The 17,803-nt window shown below is 41.9% G+C and overlaps 3 protein-coding genes across 4 annotated transcripts in view; 1 reads left to right on the top strand and 2 right to left on the bottom strand.

Annotated features, from left to right (window-relative positions):
* The first annotated feature begins 3,149 nt into the window (after window positions 1-3,149).
* On the top strand, window positions 3,150-6,129 carry LOC117262556 (BCL2/adenovirus E1B 19 kDa protein-interacting protein 2-like). Its single transcript, XM_033635562.2, has 4 exons — window positions 3,150-3,348; window positions 3,996-4,091; window positions 4,197-4,373; window positions 4,778-6,129. The coding sequence occupies exons 2-4, from the start codon at window positions 4,076-4,078 to the stop codon at window positions 5,209-5,211; spliced, it is 627 nt and encodes a 208-aa protein (XP_033491453.2). The 5' UTR covers window positions 3,150-3,348; window positions 3,996-4,075; the 3' UTR covers window positions 5,212-6,129.
* Window positions 6,130-8,386: 2,257 nt separating this feature from the next.
* On the bottom strand, window positions 8,387-9,923 carry LOC117262557 (beta-1,3-galactosyl-O-glycosyl-glycoprotein beta-1,6-N-acetylglucosaminyltransferase 3-like). Its single transcript, XM_033635563.2, has one exon. It carries the CDS (start codon window positions 9,820-9,822, stop codon window positions 8,533-8,535), a length of 1,290 nt encoding a protein of 429 aa, XP_033491454.2. The 5' UTR covers window positions 9,823-9,923; the 3' UTR covers window positions 8,387-8,532.
* A 2,408-nt stretch (window positions 9,924-12,331) lies between these two features.
* LOC117262409 (uncharacterized) overlaps window positions 12,332-17,803 on the bottom strand; it is a 31,181-nt gene continuing 25,709 nt past the window's right edge. For both annotated transcript variants that reach the window (XM_033635357.2, XM_033635358.2), the window contains exons 12-17: window positions 17,349-17,594; window positions 15,556-15,751; window positions 15,143-15,348; window positions 14,885-14,985; window positions 13,067-13,238; window positions 12,332-12,988 (exon numbers count right to left, since the gene is read on the bottom strand). In XM_033635357.2, coding sequence (XP_033491248.2) covers window positions 12,606-12,988; window positions 13,067-13,238; window positions 14,885-14,985; window positions 15,143-15,348; window positions 15,556-15,751; window positions 17,349-17,594 — 1,304 coding nt within the window. In that variant the 3' untranslated portion in view covers window positions 12,332-12,605. The remainder of the gene's footprint in view (window positions 12,989-13,066; window positions 13,239-14,884; window positions 14,986-15,142; window positions 15,349-15,555; window positions 15,752-17,348; window positions 17,595-17,803) is intronic.

The raw sequence follows: 17,803 nt of genomic DNA, 5'->3' as shown, positions 1-17,803 counted from the left end.
CTTATCTAGGCCTAACCGCCATATCGATTTTTACTAAACTTGGTAGATATGTAGAACAGGACGCCTCAAGGTGACTGGAGAAATTTAACTCTAATTGGCAACTGGGTGGCGCTATAACAACAGAAAAATGCTTAAAAATGGCTAAAATGCGACCGATCACTGTGGCTCCCCCTGTGGCCGAATGTTGGGGTTTTTTTCTAATTTTTGGTATGACTAAGTCATGGTATGGTATGCTGTACATAATCACGGAAACTGTCAGTGTGTCATTCTGTCAGTCAGTCATTCTGCCTGTCCCACGTTTTTCTACTCACTGACGTGGTCAATCTATGTGAAACTGCACATAGGCATTGAGGACTGGCATAGGTAGAAGGTGAGTGCCACTGGCCACCTGTGCAAGTGAACTGGACGTCGTGTATGTCCTCGGTGGGCAGTCTGTGTCACCTGTCACGCCACACAACAATGTGTTTGGATCCAGCACAAGTCCCCTCTCGCACTGGGTGTACTGATACAAGTAGCTCATACAAGTCTGGTGGCACTCTGCCCATAGTCAAACAAATCAGACTGCGTCAGTTGAATGTGGTATGACTCTCTGACTCTATTTACAAAAGAAGGAGTGATCACTACAATGTTTTACTAGTACATGATAACTGTCGTAAGCAAATACTGTCTTCTATTATGGCTAAGCCAGAATAGCCCTTGGAGATAAGACATGGCAGTGTTGCAGTTATAGACACTGTGGATTTAGTACTTTCTGAGTGTAGGCAACCTTTTATACCATTGTAAACGCTGTTTTTGTCAGAGGTACTGAGTTTTCTGGCTGGGTTATATTTAACTTTCACAAGCCAAGGCACAATCTTCCCGTTATGCTGGATTTCCATTCTACAAAACCAGCTGGCAAAATCTCAGTTTGTTCTCCTCTAATATTTATCACTTCATTTATGTTTTATGTTATTTTTTACTACTTTATCTTTTAACCATCTTCCAACAATTGACATTATCAAGGGTCAGAACTGCGACCACAATCCTCAGTCCAGATGGTTATAATTCCTACAACCATTCCAACCACACTTGTGTCTTGAGCCACATATACCACTTTCTATATCTCAAACAGGTGACGCATTGACTATTTTAAATAAAGTTTCCAAAGGTGAGATGCCCCTGTACATATACAATCAGACCTAGCTAACCCTGCCCATACAACACTGCTTTAAAATCTAATCAAGTCACATCCACTGTACGCACTGAGAGACTCACCTTGACACTCCATAGCTTCAGTGTCATAGTAAGTATCAGTGGGGCAGTCTTTGGAGCATGCACCCTTATAGAGTTTGGGGCTAAATGTCGAGCAGGTCTCACAGTCATCTGCCAGGGGCCCTGAACAGCTGCCACAGGTTGGGTGGCACTGACCGCAGCGGCCCTCCTCCATGTCCTCATAATAGCCCATGGGACAACTAGCCTTACACACACCGTTCAGCATCAGGTAGAGGAAGCTGCATTCTGAAATGATATTTAGGAGGAGAGGTAAAGTTGTAACAAGAGATTTCAGGATGTGATGCAGTTCATTTTCAAATGTCACCCACTTGGAATATTTCTCTTTTTAGCTTCCCACACAGACAATAACTCACTGAAACAGGTCCTGTCATCTGTGCAAACGTCGCAGTGGGGAGAACAGCACTGAGTCAACAGTTGAGTCGACACATACCACTTTCCAAGTAGTGGCCATCAGGGCAGGACAGACACTGGGACTTGATCCCATCACATGACAAACAGGAGCTATCGCAGGCTTCACATGACCCCTCTGATGTCTCAAAGAAACCTCTGAAATCAGTTAGGAGATTTGTTAAGACATGAATAGGGAAATGCAGTGAACAAGAACTCACAGTTTCTCATCTCATTTCAAAAGTGTTTCATTCTACTGCTTAACTTATCCAACTGCTTACTCTGGGCAGTTTGACCAGTACCTCCCCTGGTGGAGAAAAAGTTTATAGCTGCCTCTGGAGCAGCTGATGCAGAGGACTGTGAAACAATCATTTGATTTTCTTTGAGAAAGGTTCGCTATGGAAGCCTCCTCAGTGAGTGAAAGACAGAGAGCTGCAGATGTTTCTGTTGCAGGTCATGTTTGAGTTTGAGGTTTCAGCGTTAGAGACAGAGACAAAAACTACTCCTGACAGCTGCAGGTATCAGACAGACAGGGAGAGACTGTCCTGAGCCTTTTGACTGGAGGTGAAACCCTGTGTGGGACCAAACATGCAGTGAACAATGAGAAGTCAGAGGCAGTGTTGGTCTGTAAACACAATATTCTATGGCTCCTTTCTTACACTGAAACTGCAAGAAAAATACTGTTCATAAAGGAAACAACTACACAATTCCAGTCTAAGTCTCCACAGTCCAAAAATGTTGCAGTTATTTTGTGTTAAAAAAAAATAAGTCCTGATGTCTGATTTAAACACTTTCTGATTTCTTTCTCCAGTGCCCTCACCTTTGTTCTGTTGAACTTCCTGCTAAATGTGCAGACTGAGACCTCTGCTGACCTCACCAGGATAAAAAAAAACATCAGCACCATCTAGTGGACCGAAAAAGCAATTGATTTTATTATTCTAGTGCCAAAAGTTGTATTAAAATTTGTATTTGCAAAAATCAATAATGTATATAGCAAAAATGATTGATAGTTGGCGTCAGTGTATCAAAACAATATCGCGATGCTATGCTGTATCGATTGTCTGCCCCCAACTCTACAACGGGATGAACTTCTTTTCCACAGTCTTTTCCAAAGCCTATAAATAACAGCTGTTTCAGAAGGCAGAACAAAAGTCTGGAGGCTTTTCCAGTCCTAATGTCCTGACACCAGTCTGACCCATCTCCACCCACTGCCTGGTACTACCTGACTCATGTCCCTGCACATCTACTGTATGTAAACAGTGCTGCACGCACACGGGGCCCCACAGGACTATTGTGGCGATTTTTGTTTTTTGAGTCAGAGGCAAGTTAATTAGTCTTGTGATGCTGCTACACAGCGCCTCTAGGGCCATACATGTGCTGACAGAGGAGGAGAGTAGTAGAGAGGGAGGTGGGAGCGCAGAGACAGAGAGCAGTCATTGTGAGTGAAGGACCATGACGATGAGATCACATGTTCCTGCGCGTCTATGACGAGGGAATGTTTAGGCGCAGACTACCGGCAGAGCCCTGTGGATAGTTTGGATGTTTGTTTTGCAGCTTGTCATGTGTATGAAGACAAATTACTGAATTCAGAGAAACAGCGACAAGGAGCACCGCAAATGTAGTCTTCAGATATTCTTGATATCGGAATGCGCCCTCATGTTGGCTCAGGGCACCGTCGGAGCATACCTGGTGAGTGCAACACAAGCTGAGCTCACACATTTATGTCACCCTGCTACTGTGGGTCACACTCACACTTGTGTTGTCTTTGCATTTTGGGGTTTATATGCTGCTCTTCATGCTTTGGACTGAATAATATGTAACAGAGTAGTGACAGGATGTGGAGACCTCTCTGTCCTGCACAGTAAAGTCCAGCCTACAGGACAAATTTCATGCTGCTCAACTGTCCCCTGTTTGTTACAGTTGAGGAAAATATAACAGGTGACCTGCCTATCCAGAACGTACATATCCCCACCCTTATTTGCAGTGTATAACTGTGCCTTTGTGCAGCTTAGTCAAGTGTATTTATCATCTAGAAGCATTCCATCACTGTCACTGTCCATATCCACTAAGTTTGTATTTGCTGACGCATTAACCCAAGAACAGAAATTGCCTCTGACTCCTGATCTACATTTCCCCCATAATCCTTTTAGGATTGTACAAGTCACAAGCAGCCGTTGTCAGACAACTAATTATGTGTTTGGTTCTGTTTGTCAAGGATAATCTCTACTGGCACTGCTCTTGATCTTAATACATTTGTAGTACAAGAGAGCCATTTAGCAATGAAATATTAATAAACGTAAAAAGTGGCCATAACCTCTTTGTGTTTTCATTCCCAGCCTGGAGCGCCAAGAGTCAGTCGCCACGACAGAAGCTCGCCTAAGAATGGAAGGAGTCGAACTGAAGGAGGAGTGGCAGGATGAGGACTTTCCACGGTATGATCACTTTTGTGTTTGGAAAGTCGCATAAAACATTATCCCACGGAAGGCCTATCGTTCTCACAAACAGTTATGCCACTGATGATTTGACATCTACCCTAGGCTATGCAATGGACCATGGCAAGAAGGCAAAGAAGAAGCTTGCAGCTCCAGACATCAGTCTTACACTGGACCGCAGCGAAGGTTCTCTTCTGTCTGATGAGCTGGATGAAAGCACAGAGCTGGACCTCGATGACATAGACACACCTTCAGACAACAGCAATGAGTTTGAATGGGAAGGTAAGAACTTCATATCATGTGATGAAAATGAAAACAGTGTTAGCACGTAGTATCTTTTAGCCCTATTTGTTCGACATACTTCTTTCTCATGCAGGGAACAATAGCAAGGTGTCCCCCAGTATCATGTAATTGTAAATTATCTCAAATAAAAGGGAGACATGGAGGTTAAAATGTGATTGTTGGTGTTGATTCAGAGAGGAAGCATGCCGTCCACATACAAAAGATAAAAGCAAAAAATTAAATGTAATGTTAATGGTTGTTAATTAAAATGCATGTGACTGAAAAGTTCACTTATGAATTATTGGGTGATCTGAACATTTAGTAAATGATTTAATCAAAATAGATCAGACAGCCAGGGTGTGTCGCATCCAAGCTGTGGGTTTAAAATGCTTCCTCTCCTTTAGACGATCTCCCCAAGCCGAAAACTACAGAACTACTGCAGAAGGGTGTGGAGTCAGTGCAGGAGTACTCCGCCGCGGACGAGAGGGAGGAGGGACGACGCTGGAGGGTGTTTCGTATCGGAGACCAGGAGCACAGAGTGGACATGAAGGCCATCGAACCTTACAAGAGGGTTATCAGCCATGGAGGTCAGCATCATGCAACTGACCCTTTGCTAAGTCCCGCCCCTGGACGCAGTTTGGCCAATCATAGCGTAGCATCGGCCAGCTCAGACCAGGGTCTGACAACAGCACAGTTGTGCTCCATTGACTCTAATGCAATTGTTTCAGATTTCCTTCATGTTCAGGCAGGTTTTGTGGATTTGGAGCTAAATGTTGTGCCTGGGGCACGTCGTGTATTAATGATACTCGTTACCTGGAGAGGTTGGAAAAAGATATAGCCTACGTTTCTTCCCTGTTCCAAAACCAAAATCAAACCCTGAAAAGTGTAGGGTTAGCTAGCTAGCTACTGAAGATATAGCCTACTGAATGTATACACATGCTGCTTTTGCTTTTTAATGAGTATAACAGTGAAACAAAGACCGACCCTGCTGTACAGGAACCAGTGAAGGGAAGCAGGGGAACTTTGTTGATATTCAATCAGCTGTGTGTCATCATAGTGTGTGCAGAAGAATGATGTTTGCCTTCCCCCCGGAGCTCCCCAACAGTCCGGTGACAGAGGTTGGACTGCTGCCAGTGGCACGGGGGGGAAAGCCAGACACCGTTCATCTGCACACACTGTGATGCCACACAGCTGGTTCAGTATCAGCAAAGTTTCCCTTTATATTCCTTGTCTTATGTGGTGATCAGCAGTGATGTGGTGGTTCACTTTTACACTGTGATCTGTAGCCTATAGTTCGGCTTTAGCTTCTAACTATCTTTGTCTTCTTAACCTGTTGTTGCTGCTGAGTCAGTTTGACATCCTGGATATATCCTTCAAACACAGACTGTAGACCCCTCTGTCTGCTTCTCTCTGGATTCACTGTTTCATTTTTCCAAAAATGTGATGATATTTCTTTAGGGAGTGCAGTTAGTGAGGGAGTGGGCATCATGCTAGCTCCAACAGCTTGTCGGACCATTGCAAAGATAACTCTGACATGCTTGTAAATAATGATGAAAGGACCATTAACCAAAGATCACATGTCCTAATTACTTATCATTCGATTACTAATTTTCTGTCTTGCTGATACCCATGTGTGAAGATATTATTCACCATCGCCATAAAGTTACATAACACCCCAGTCCATTTGTAATTTCAGTGTATAAATAAACTGTTATGAATAAAATGTGTTGAACAATAAAACAGTTGGGCCCACAAATATGGTACCGCTACAGTCTTGCGTATTCTCGTAATGTTCAGTGCATACACAGCATCAGCTCTGACTGATCCTGCAAACTGTAGTTGCATTTCCTCTGTAGGTGGTGCTACAGCAACACTCTGCTCTTCCTGTGTGGCCAGTGTAGACAAGATGTCGGTGCTTATGAGTCTGACTCACTTGAAACTTACACTGTGTGTATTCTGATGGAGAAGAGATCCAAAAGCAAACTATAAATATCTATTTATTTTATGTATTATACATTTAAAGCACAGTGTAGCTTTGTGCACTACCTGAGTTCTTTTAACATTTCAACAGGTGCCAAAATTACTAAAAAAAAAACTGCATCTAGATGACGAAATGATCCGTTGGCTTTCAGAAATGCACCAATACACCTCATGTTTTTAGTCGGATGATTCACTGTTACCTTCTGGCCAAAACTGGCAACTTTCCTGTTCCAAAATGTCCCACATTTCCCTCTCAGTTGATTTCGGATGTTCTCTTCAAAGCAGGCTGAGGAGCTGGTTGACTGGTTTCCAAAAATAGGTGGCTTGGTGATTGTTTAACTAACTGAATCCCATTTCTGAGCCAATTCTGTGAAGTTCATTTCAAAGTCAACTCTTGTTAAATTTGTTCTCTATCTATTATCTCACAATAATATCAGCTATCTGAATTTGGTTTTAAACGTACCTGTGTAGCCCATTTTATAGCCCAGGTACTGTCTTCACTGTGATGCTGAATTATTAATTCATATCAAGAACAAGTTAGAACAGTTTTTGCAACTGAATGGGGTGGAACAACAGGGAAGTAGGTTGTCCTAGTCACTGTGGTTTTGTGGTTGCACCGTAACCATGTCCTCACAGGGTTCAGTAACTCGCCCTCACTGAACACTCGGCTTGTCCACTCTCACAGCTCTTTGCATGACTCACTGCAAACCCACTTCCATGTTTAGCAGTAGCTGAAGACTTAGTTCTTTGCATAAAGATATTATATATTTATATTCAAAAGGTGACAAAGGAGAAAAAATTATATATTTTTATGGTTGCTCTGATTTTAAACTGTATTTTAGGTTCCTGACCAGTCGAGTGGCATTTCATAGAACAAGTTTTTGACAGTTTTTTTTTCACTGTTCACTGCTGACATTTTCTATCAAAATCTTGCCTGAGGGAAATAAAGTTTAATGTTCTACCTCTCTCTTGAATGTGTCCTCTGACTTTGGAACACACTGCCTATAGATATCAGAGGAGCCAGCTCTAAATATTTTTAAAAGAAGACTAAAAATGTATCTATTCACTTAAGCCTTTAACTACCTCTGACTTTCCTGATACTGGTCTGAAACTCTTTCTTTTTACGCCTCACGCTGCTGCAACTCTTTTAAAATCTTACTTGAGTTTATGATTTCTAGTTTTACAATTTTATGGTTTTATGAATGCTTTAAACTGTTTTAAATGTCCTTTCATATTGAACTGCCTTGTCTGTTTTATGTCCATTATGTCTATTTTCACGTGTGCTTATACTGCCCTTATTGTGAGGAACTTTGTGCTGCATTTCTTGTACGAAAAGGTTGAGTTTATTATTGTGGAGGGCAAACATTTGTGAGCGCAACAATCTGAACAAAGATGTAAGTCTTAATGGAACATTTTCTCCAAGTAAAGTCATGGATCCACATCATTGTTTTGTACTTTTTTATATATAATTTAACACCAGTTTTCCAGTGCTAACAAGAGAAATATACATAAAAAATATGGCAGTACTGAAAGTGTAAAGTGACCAAACACCAATTACATTTTGACAATATTTAAATAATAATCACCAAACTCCACTAGATGGCATCATAAATACAGATTTCATTGAAATCATATACATAACAGACAGGAATATTATAAGAAGTTAAGAGATCCATAGCAATACTTTGACTATAATATAAGAATGTTAAAAATAAAATAAAATAAAATAAAATAAAATACATACAATCATAATAATATACTAACAACAGCCGCAAAATATTTTAAAAAAGGTCATTACAAGATAGATGTTTTTTGGAAAATAAAAAGGGAAAAAATATAATAATATATATAAAACCCATAACAATATAATATAGAACACATGAATATGATTGCTAGAATATATTTACCCATTATTATCTATAAAATGTTGACATATAATACATTATAGACCAGTTCAAACTTGACAATGTAAACATTGTAAATCAAATACATTTTCTGTTTGACTGTTGTGCAATAGCTGACAAGGAAACCTTAAAAAACAAAAACAATAAACTAATAATTGTTGAACTTGTAGTTTCCTTGATACCTGATAGGAAGTAAACGGTGACCAAAGCTGTGACCTCAGCAACAGCATGTCAATGAGACAGTCTATATTTCACATTTCAAATGATTATCAGCTTTAAATAGTGGAGTATTCATCCCTTAACAGTGGGTCATGGCCTAAAGCTTTGAAACGCAGAACTGACTCCATACATCTAATAGCAATATCATCAACCTCAGGGTCCATCTTATTTGCAAAGAGGTGGTGTTGTCTCAGGAGCCATGGGAGGTCCCCGGCTCCATACACACAAACCATCCTTCTGTATGCACCAGAGCAAGGATAGTACGGGGCTCCGTTTTTCACATCACCTGCTATATCACCCCACTTCACTAAACGAGTGAGGGCATTCATGTCTGACACATCGTACTTGCGACTGGCAGGCGTTGATCCAGGAACAGAGGGCATCCTCTGTAGGGTGGCCCACAAGTGCTCATCAGGGCTGAATGTGTCTTTCTCCCACTCCATGAGACGCTGAACCTCTCTGTCCTGCATCACATGTTTCACAAAGGCTCTCGTGACCACGATGTAAGCATTTCCTGTGAACATTGGGCTGCTAATGGGTGGAGGACTCTTCTTCACATCTGTCCTTACTACAGAGTCCGTTACATTGTAGTGATACAGCCAGCGGGTTTTCTTGTAGTCGTTCGTGGCCTCCGTCTCCATGCTGTTTTTCCCGTTGAGGACCTTCAGTGCCTGAACCATCTCTCCGTTGGTTTTGATGGGGAAGTCTGTCCCACAGGTGTTCAGCAGGTACCTCCACTGGATGTTTGAGTCCAGCAGATCTTTCATGCAGTTCAAATCTGCCTGCACACGGGACCATGAGGCATAGACGACTCTTTCTAATTTACTGGCAATAAACACATTAGGAAAGCAGGAAACGATTGCCTCCACAGCCTTCTGAAATTCTTTAGAGGATTTCTGGTCCACATGCACACAGTAGACGTTCTGAGGAGAGTAAACAGTTCGTAGAAGTCGCTCAAACATCTCAATCTTCTCATGGATCACCATGGAGTAGGCGATGGGAAAATCTTTCTCCTCTTCACTGAGAGGCTCTGTGATGAAACCTCTCTTGACAATGTAAGATGGACAGTCCTTTGTCACGTTCAAGTAGAAGTCCTCCGATAAAGGTTTCTGTCTTTTCCTGGATCCCAGAAGCACTTCTAAATCACCTTTCTTGCCCTCCACATTTCCACTGATGATAGCCAAGCAGCCAGGCAGGTCCACAGAGAACTGCTGTGGTATTCTCATATCAGGCAATGAGTGCCTGTTGGAGCCAGTCTCCCAAAGGACAAAGGTAAGGAACATACCCATGACGGTAAGTGAGAGGATCCTCAACAACTGCATCCTAAACAACTTCACAGAAGCCATTTCTTTTCTGCAGGTGGCCTTGTCTTAAATGTAAGTTACAGACTGACTTGGCTCCTTTTAAGTAGAATCAGCCCCCTAAGTAGGTGTGTCAAACTGAGGTGTGGGGAGGGAAGGTGTTGGGCATACTACATCCTTAATAGGATGTGACTTACTGTGTGTGCAGGTGGATGTTTCAGCATTATTGCCTTTTTTTCTTTCTTCCTCCTCTTTTTTATTTTCTTTATTTTTTGTGTGTGTGATTTATTTATAGAAGTATGAAATGAGAACCAACCACGCAAAACAAATGACCAACAAATAGTGGGATACAAGTGAGCAACGTGAAAGTAACAAAATACCAAAGCACAAGACAAGCGGGGGAGATAAATGAGTAGTAGTAGATAAATGAGTATGCAACCGATTTAATAAATAAATTGATAGATTTTAATATATTTAAAACAGCAATCAAAACAAAAACAAAACAGGAGAAAAAAAGACAAAGTGAGAGGATGGGAGTGGGGAGAAAAGAAACAAGTGTATAGTGTTGGCTGTAGAGTGAGGGGTTCGGTGTTGTGTCGAATATGGCCTGAAAGTGAGGATGCCTGTGTATTGGTACATTTTTAAGATGGCAGGATTGAAAATAGTTAACTAATTTCAGTAACTCAGATTAATTTAAGAGACGAAATCCAAATTTTGTGCAAGTTTGGTGCACCATATTGCTTGACAATGAAAATATCTGGGTTGGTGCATTTTTGTCTCACGCTGAATGCAGCAAATTGTCATTAGATTCATCATCATCATCATCATCATCATCATGATCATCATCACCAATAATGATGTTGATAATAATAATTGTGGGTGTGGTTTAGGAAGGTAGTAGGAGGCAGGGTCAGCACTGACATCACACCTGTGGTAATGACTCATTAGCAGCCACACCTGGTGGGAGAGTTTGGGAGGCCTTTGAGCTGAACGGGCACGCCACGGGGGAGACACCGACGCCATTCTGAAGACAAAAAAGACTGAGAAAGTGTTGGAGACGCCACCATAAATTATCCATGTAAATACACCTTCACTCTGAACAACCACGAAGAAGAGCAAGCTGGCCGACTGGTCTGACTTAACGGCACCCAAATGGTGTCCAGTGGAGTCATCTGGTTCAAGCGAGCTGGTCTCGAGGAGGAAGAGCCTGGCAGTGAGTCAACCCTCCTCCAGACAGGAGAGGTCACACTCACTCAGGGAAGTCTAGGCACATTTATCACGTCTAATTCAATATGTAGGGGTTGCGGGCTCGCTAGCCTTAGTTGATGAGCTTTCACAAGCCAGGTTTAGCATAGCAGCGTAGTAGTATTTTGAGATAGTTGAAGGAAGAATAGGGATAACTGAAAATAGGACTGACATTTTAATTGTTGCTTTTCTTCCGGGAAGGGACATTGGTAGGTTGGTCCAGCGATTTAAGTCATCTTGTATTGATTTAAGTAATGGTGTGAAATTTAGATTGAAGAGTTCTGTCAGCTCGGGGGATTGATACCTAAATATTTAACATTGCCTGTGATAAGGTGAAAAGATGATGCTTGAGTTTTCACATCCCTTGCATTCATACCCTGTGGTAGGATGGTGGATTTTGACCAATTCAGAGTGTAGCTAGAGAGTTCTGAAAATAAAGCTTTAATAACTATAATGCATTCTTTCAGGGTTGAGTAAGGGTCCTGAAGGAGTAATAACACATCATCTGCATAAAGGATAACTGTATGTTCTGTAGACATCTTAATGCCTTTGATGTTGCTATTTTGCTGAGTGCTGCTGCTAGAGGTTCAATGAATGTTGCTAAAAGGGATGGAGAGAGAGGATGCCTGGTCCCACTGTGTTAGGCTGAAGTTATGTGAAATCAACCCGTTTGTGACAGTGGCCATTGGTGAAGTGTATAGTGCCCTTATCCAGTTCACAAATGATTCCTCAAACCCAAATTTCTAATGGCGACCGCTACAGATCCTACAGACCACATTAACGATGCTATTGAGGTATTTCGCCACTACTCGTGTTAATGGAGGACCAAATTAAGGAAGCTGCTAAACTGGATTTAACGGCGATGCAGCTGGGCGTACACGACAATGGAGACATTTTAAATGGGCAATGCTCACTTGTTTTCGGCACCCCCAAGACATGGATACTAATGACGTCAGATTCTGGGTGAGTCATTGATCTCTACTGATTGGTTAGGGAAAAATCAAATTCCCTCCCCCTTGTAAATCGCCTTCAATGGAGACGATGTCAGACTGAAGGTTCTGGGAGCTTCAGTCTGACACTCAGGCTAGATCTTACCACTTAATACAGCTTTGCCAGTTTCCCAAAGAAGTGTCATTTATTCAGTTTGTGTTTCTTAAATATCTGAGTGTAGGGAACTACTGGTTAAATTCTCTTTCACCTGGGTGAAATTATTTTATTGCCAAGGCAACCAAGGGGATCATGTATAAAAGACTTTATTTTATTTCTATTTACAGCAAATCATGCAGATTTCAATTATTATACATGATCATTTCACTGTTTAACAAATATATCTTTAATATCAAGTAAAAAAAAGAAAAAAGGTCACACATACATATACACACATATGTATTTTTTTAGCCACAAATGCCTCATCTAAGAATGTGCATTGTACAGATACAGGCACTTTGTAGAGCAGAATCAACACCAAAACTCAAAAAGCAACGTACCAAAACAAGATGCCACTAAATTCTCTTCTTAACATTAGCTGAACTATTTTGAAAGCACGTGTCAGTCTTGATATTGTGAGCATCCACAATATGTATCTACGACTGATTGAGGCAAGTGCTCTCATCCGCGTCCTGGTCTGCATCCGTGTCCTGCTCGTGGATGAAGCTGTAGCGTCGATACACCGATCCACCTCTGCTGGTGTACACCACATCCACCTCGTCTCCGCTGTCCGGCTCGGGAACACCGTGGGGCATGTTGATGCTGGCGCTGCCGCTCAGTCTCTCGTAGCTTTGGCCCCAGCAAAGCCTCTTCCTGGCATGAGCCTTGACCAAGGCAAACACAGCCAGAGCCAACCCCAGCGCTAGCAGCAGGGCAATAGGCAACCCAGCTGAGGTGTGCTTCAGAGCTCTGGATGACATGGTGAGGTCTGTTCCCTGATCCTCTCCTGACTTGGGTTGGGGGGCCTCCACACACAGAGCTAGAACAAAAAAACTATGTTAAGTAGATGGTCGCATCAAAATCATCCCATGTTTGTTAGGATCGGCAGGGTCTCTACCTGAGCGACTGTCGCAAACACAGCATTCAGTGTCATTCCCTCCAGCCTGACAGCAACGGGCGCAGCGGTTCTCCACAGCATGAAGAGCAGAGTCTTGGTGACAGGTCAGACACTGGTCAGGTCTGGAGCCGTAGCAATGCCTACACGAGCCGTCACATGGCTCACAGGTTTCCTACAGTGGTATCATTTCACAAGTTATTGTACTGGGCGCACAAAAGGAAAACATGTCCATAGTAGAGCTGCAACAATTAATCGAGTAGTTGTCAACTACTGAATTAATGCTACTAATAACTGCTGTTGCTCTGAGTTGCAGCATCTGTCTGCACTTTGTCATGTTTTTTTGTAGAAAAATGCTTCATCATGTAAAAAGAAATTTTAGAATCCTCCAGATTTCCTTGTAACACTGAATATCTGTTATACACCGGAGCAACAATCAAAGATAAATAAAAATGTCCTGAGCCAATATTTGATTAAGCACTTTATACTCACGATAAAGCAGATTCTCTTTACCAGAAATGTGCGGTTGCCGTTTGATTTGACTGATATTTCCCTAGCAACATAAACTAACGTCATGAAATATTGCAACACCCTGATTAATGCTCGGAATTATGTGACTCAATCTAAACCAGTACAAAGAGCCAAGACAAAAACACAAATACAGAAATTTCCAATGAGAAATAACCAAAACTATTCTAACTTTGTCAGACCCACAGTAAGACGCTGACTGAGAACATATGTTGTCAGGGCCTTTAAGTATTTACCTCATCATGAATTTAAAATGCAAACAAAGGACATCAGCAGCATCTTATTGATACAACAACCTACCTAATACACCTACTATTACGATGTATGGTACTAGGTATGGTAATACACTGCTCAAAAAATGAAGGGAACACTTAATGGTCACAGTGTAACACTAAGTCAGTTCAACTGCAGGGATATCAATCTGTCCATTTAGGGAGCACAAGTGATTTTGAACCAGTTTCAGCTGCTTTGGTGCAAATGAAAGTGACAACAGGTGCAATGGAGAGGCAAAAACAAGACAACCCCCCGTGATGCTGCCTGTAACATCATCCAGCGTGACCGGTTTGGCGGTGGGTCAGTGATGATATGGGGAGGCACAAACCTCCATGTCATAGCCAACAGTATCCTGACTGCTGTTAGGTACCAGGATGAAATGTCAGACCTTACACTGGTGCAGCGGGCCCTGGGTTGCCCCTGGTGCAGGACAATGCCCGTCCTCACGTGGCCAGAGTGTGTAGGCAGTTCCTGGATGACGAAGGCACTGATGTCATTAACTGGTGCTCTCGTTCCCCTGACCTAAATCCAACTGAGCACCTATGGGACATTATGTATCGGTGTATCCAACAACGCCAGGAACCATCACAGACTGTCCAGGAGCTCACTGATGCTCTGATCCAGGTGTGGGAGGAGATCCCCCGGACACCATCTGCTGACACATCAGGAGCATGCCCAGACGTTGTTGGGAGTGCATACAGGCACATGTGGTCCATACACACTACTGTGCACATTATGAGCTGCTGTGATAAAATTCACCCAAGTTGGATCAGCCTGTGATTTCAATATATTTACTTTTTTGTTGTAATATTGAATCCAGCCCTCAGTGGGTTGATGATTTTGGTTTCCATTGACTGTTATGTCATTTTGTTCTCAACAAATTCTACAATGTACATCAGTAAAGATTTTCAACTTGAATAATTCATTCATCAAAATCTGATGTGTGATTTTAGTGTTCCCTTATTTTTTGGGCAGTGTAATCAAAGCAACGTGGCACATGGCTTGTTGCAAAAAGCACACCTTTTCTGAAAAGTATCGCCCCTCCTCGCAGCGCGGATAGCAGACTTTGTCCTTTAAAGTGCTGCCCCAGTCACACGTCACACATCCCTGAGGCGAGGCATCTGCAAACACACATACAAACCCATAACAGTAGAACTTGCTTAAAAGCGAAAGTCTAATATTGACCCATTGGAGGAGTATTGACCACAGGTGGCCGAGACATAATGGTTGAGAAAACAGTGAGATCAGAGCTATAGTTAGTGGCTCCTTTATCTGTACCTGTGCAAGTCTGACAACTGGTGTGGCACTGTTTGCAGATGTCATTGAGTTGATAGAAGCGGCGTGGACAGCGCTCAACACACAGCTTGGTGCCTTGCAGCTCCAGAAGAGGAGGTAGACAGGTCCTGCAGGACTCAGGCCCTGGTCCTGTACACAGCTCACAGGACTGGTCACATTTCTCACAGTGGGAGCCCTCTCTGTAATACCTGGAAATACGCATCAAATTATCAACAAATCAGACATGTACATAGATTTTTTTTTTTTATTATTCTTGCAGACATCATTCACTTTTGCTTTTTGGATCAGGGGATAAAGGGTGGGGATAAAATCAACAGACCATTAACAGAGGTTGTGTTTCATCACAAAGTAAATACTGTATGTTTGAGACAAAGATAGAGCCTTCAGCTTTGTACCTTGTGGGACAATGGGTGACGCAGAGTTGAAGGAGACGCAGGTGTCCTGGAGAGCAAGTGAGGCAATCTTTAGGCGATGCTCCGGTGCAGGTGGAGCAGACGTGATCACAAGGCAAACAGAATCCCAGCTCTGTTCCGTCGGCCTCCTGCTTTGTGTCATATGTACCAGCCGGACACTCACTCACACAGGTGCTGTCTGGGAAACAGCACACAGACAAAAAGTTCCATTTCCAGTTTATTAGTACACCAGGGTTCCTACAGGTTAAGGTAAATTTGATTTAAGACTTCTAAATACTTATTTAATGCCAGTCAGAATTAAATTTAAGACCAATTTTACAATGACCAAAATTAAAAAAAAAAATAAAATAAAAAAATAAACCGACATCACTCACTCAGGGTTGGGGACAATCTTGCCCTATTATTTATTGTAACATAAAACACGACTTGGTGATTTTGTGTCCAAATCTTCATGTGTGACTCCCCTGCCTTGATTCCCATCGTGCCGTCTGTTAAAAACTTTTTCCTTAAAATACATTAAGTCCTACTGTTTTTTAATTTCTACTCTCAATTCAAAATTTCTTTGCACACATTTTTTAAACCTGTATTATTGTGATAGAAAGAGGGACAAGGCAGCTTTCAGGGATCACGACAAGGGCAGGCAGCAGCACTGGCAGTCAAGAGGCTTAAAGGGTGAGGACAGCTTTTAAGCAGTGTTGGAAAGAATACTGAAAATCTGTACTCAAACAGAAATACTGTTACATAACTAAAATATTACTCAACTGCACATAAAACTACTGATGATAAAAAAACAACAACAACTAAATGCTGATAGGAAGGATGTTTTACTTAAGATTAATGTGGTGTCACTTTTTGTTTTAATGACACTTCATTAAACTGCTACTCAGCATCTTGATGCCTTTGGTTTAGGGTTCGTGTCAACACAACACAACAACAGCTTGGTGGCTCTGAGTTTTGATTTTGATAATTTAATTTATGATTCTGATAATTAATTTAAGAACTGAAGTTGTTCCCTTGGGTGCTACCCACTGCAGAAGATGACAACTTTTCCTGGTCAGCAGTTGTTTTTGATTATCTAGTTTGGCTCCTTAGCCGCAAAGGAGAAGTGCAACTGAATGAAAGAGAATAATTCGATCAATCATTCGAGGAATATCGTCTTACTCCTGAGAGAAGACAGTGGATCCTCTGCTTTGAGCATCCAGCTCAAAACGAGTGCTGCTGACTATCCTGACGTAAATGTGAGAGGCATTCAGTAAATTAGTAAGAAAAAAAAAAGATGTTATTTTGAGATTATACAATGCAACATCAGAAAAAAAGCTTTGTGGGATCCTACTTCCCATGTGTGAGCATTTTTAAGATTCTTAAAAGACTGATTTAACACATTTTAATACTAATCAATGTATTTTTAATAAAAATCTGGCCTTAGTGCCTTTTAAGACTTTTTAAGGAACCCTCGTACACAGTCATGCTTTTATTTGGCACCTAACTGTTAGGTCCAGGGGAAAATTGATTCGATTTGAAAATCGCAATTCAAAAACCATTTTTTTTTTATAATTTTAGTAAATAGTTAGTCATGCTGAAATTCCATCAGGGTAAAAATACACCTGTTGAGTACCTGAAGAGCTGATAGTTAGGAAATGTGTAGTTTTGCTGTGTTGTATGGTTGAATAATAAATGCACTTTTTTAAAAATCAGCTTCTCTGCTGATTTTCTGTTCATTTTACACCCTGAGCCACTTCAGTATGCAGCTGAACAATCAGGTGGAAAATGCTCACTGTGAAGGTATTTTGGGACGGCACAGGTCTGGCATTCATCGTTGCCCGGCCCCTCGCAAGAGTAACAGTACGGGTGGCAACCCATGCAGGTGAACTGGTCGTCGTGTAGGTACGTCCTTGGTGGGCAGTCTGTGTCACCCGTCACGCCACACAACAATGTGTTTGGATCCAGCACAAGTCCCCTCTCACACTGGGTGCACTGGTTTGGGTCTGAGCCGGAGCAGCTCATACATGTCTGGTGGCACTCTGCACATAGTCAAACAAATCAGACTGCGTCAGTGAAATGTGATATGACTCTATTTACAAAAGAAGGTGTGATAACAACAGTGTTTTAGTAGTAAATGATTATTGTCATAAGTAAATACTGTCTTCTCTTATGGCTGAGCTAGAATAGCCCTTGGAAATAAAACATGGCAGTGTTGGGGTTCTTGACACTGTGTATTTAGTACTGTATA

This window comes from Epinephelus lanceolatus, chromosome 5 (genome assembly GCF_041903045.1).
Source record: "Epinephelus lanceolatus isolate andai-2023 chromosome 5, ASM4190304v1, whole genome shotgun sequence".
Classification (NCBI taxonomy): domain Eukaryota; kingdom Metazoa; phylum Chordata; class Actinopteri; order Perciformes; family Serranidae; genus Epinephelus; species Epinephelus lanceolatus.
This window is presented reverse-complemented; position numbering and strand designations above follow the sequence as displayed.

What these genes read in the sequence shown, in the direction of transcription:
- LOC117262556 (XM_033635562.2), top strand. An exon ending in CAATGAGTTTGAATGGGAAG is followed by an intron (nt 4,374 to 4,777) that starts GTAAGAACTTCA and finishes CCTCTCCTTTAG; the next exon opens with ACGATCTCCCCAAGCCGAAA.
- LOC117262557 (XM_033635563.2), bottom strand. Translation starts at nt 9,822, where the DNA reads ATGGCTTCTGTGAAGTTGTTTAGGATGCAGTTGTTGAGGATCCTCTCA.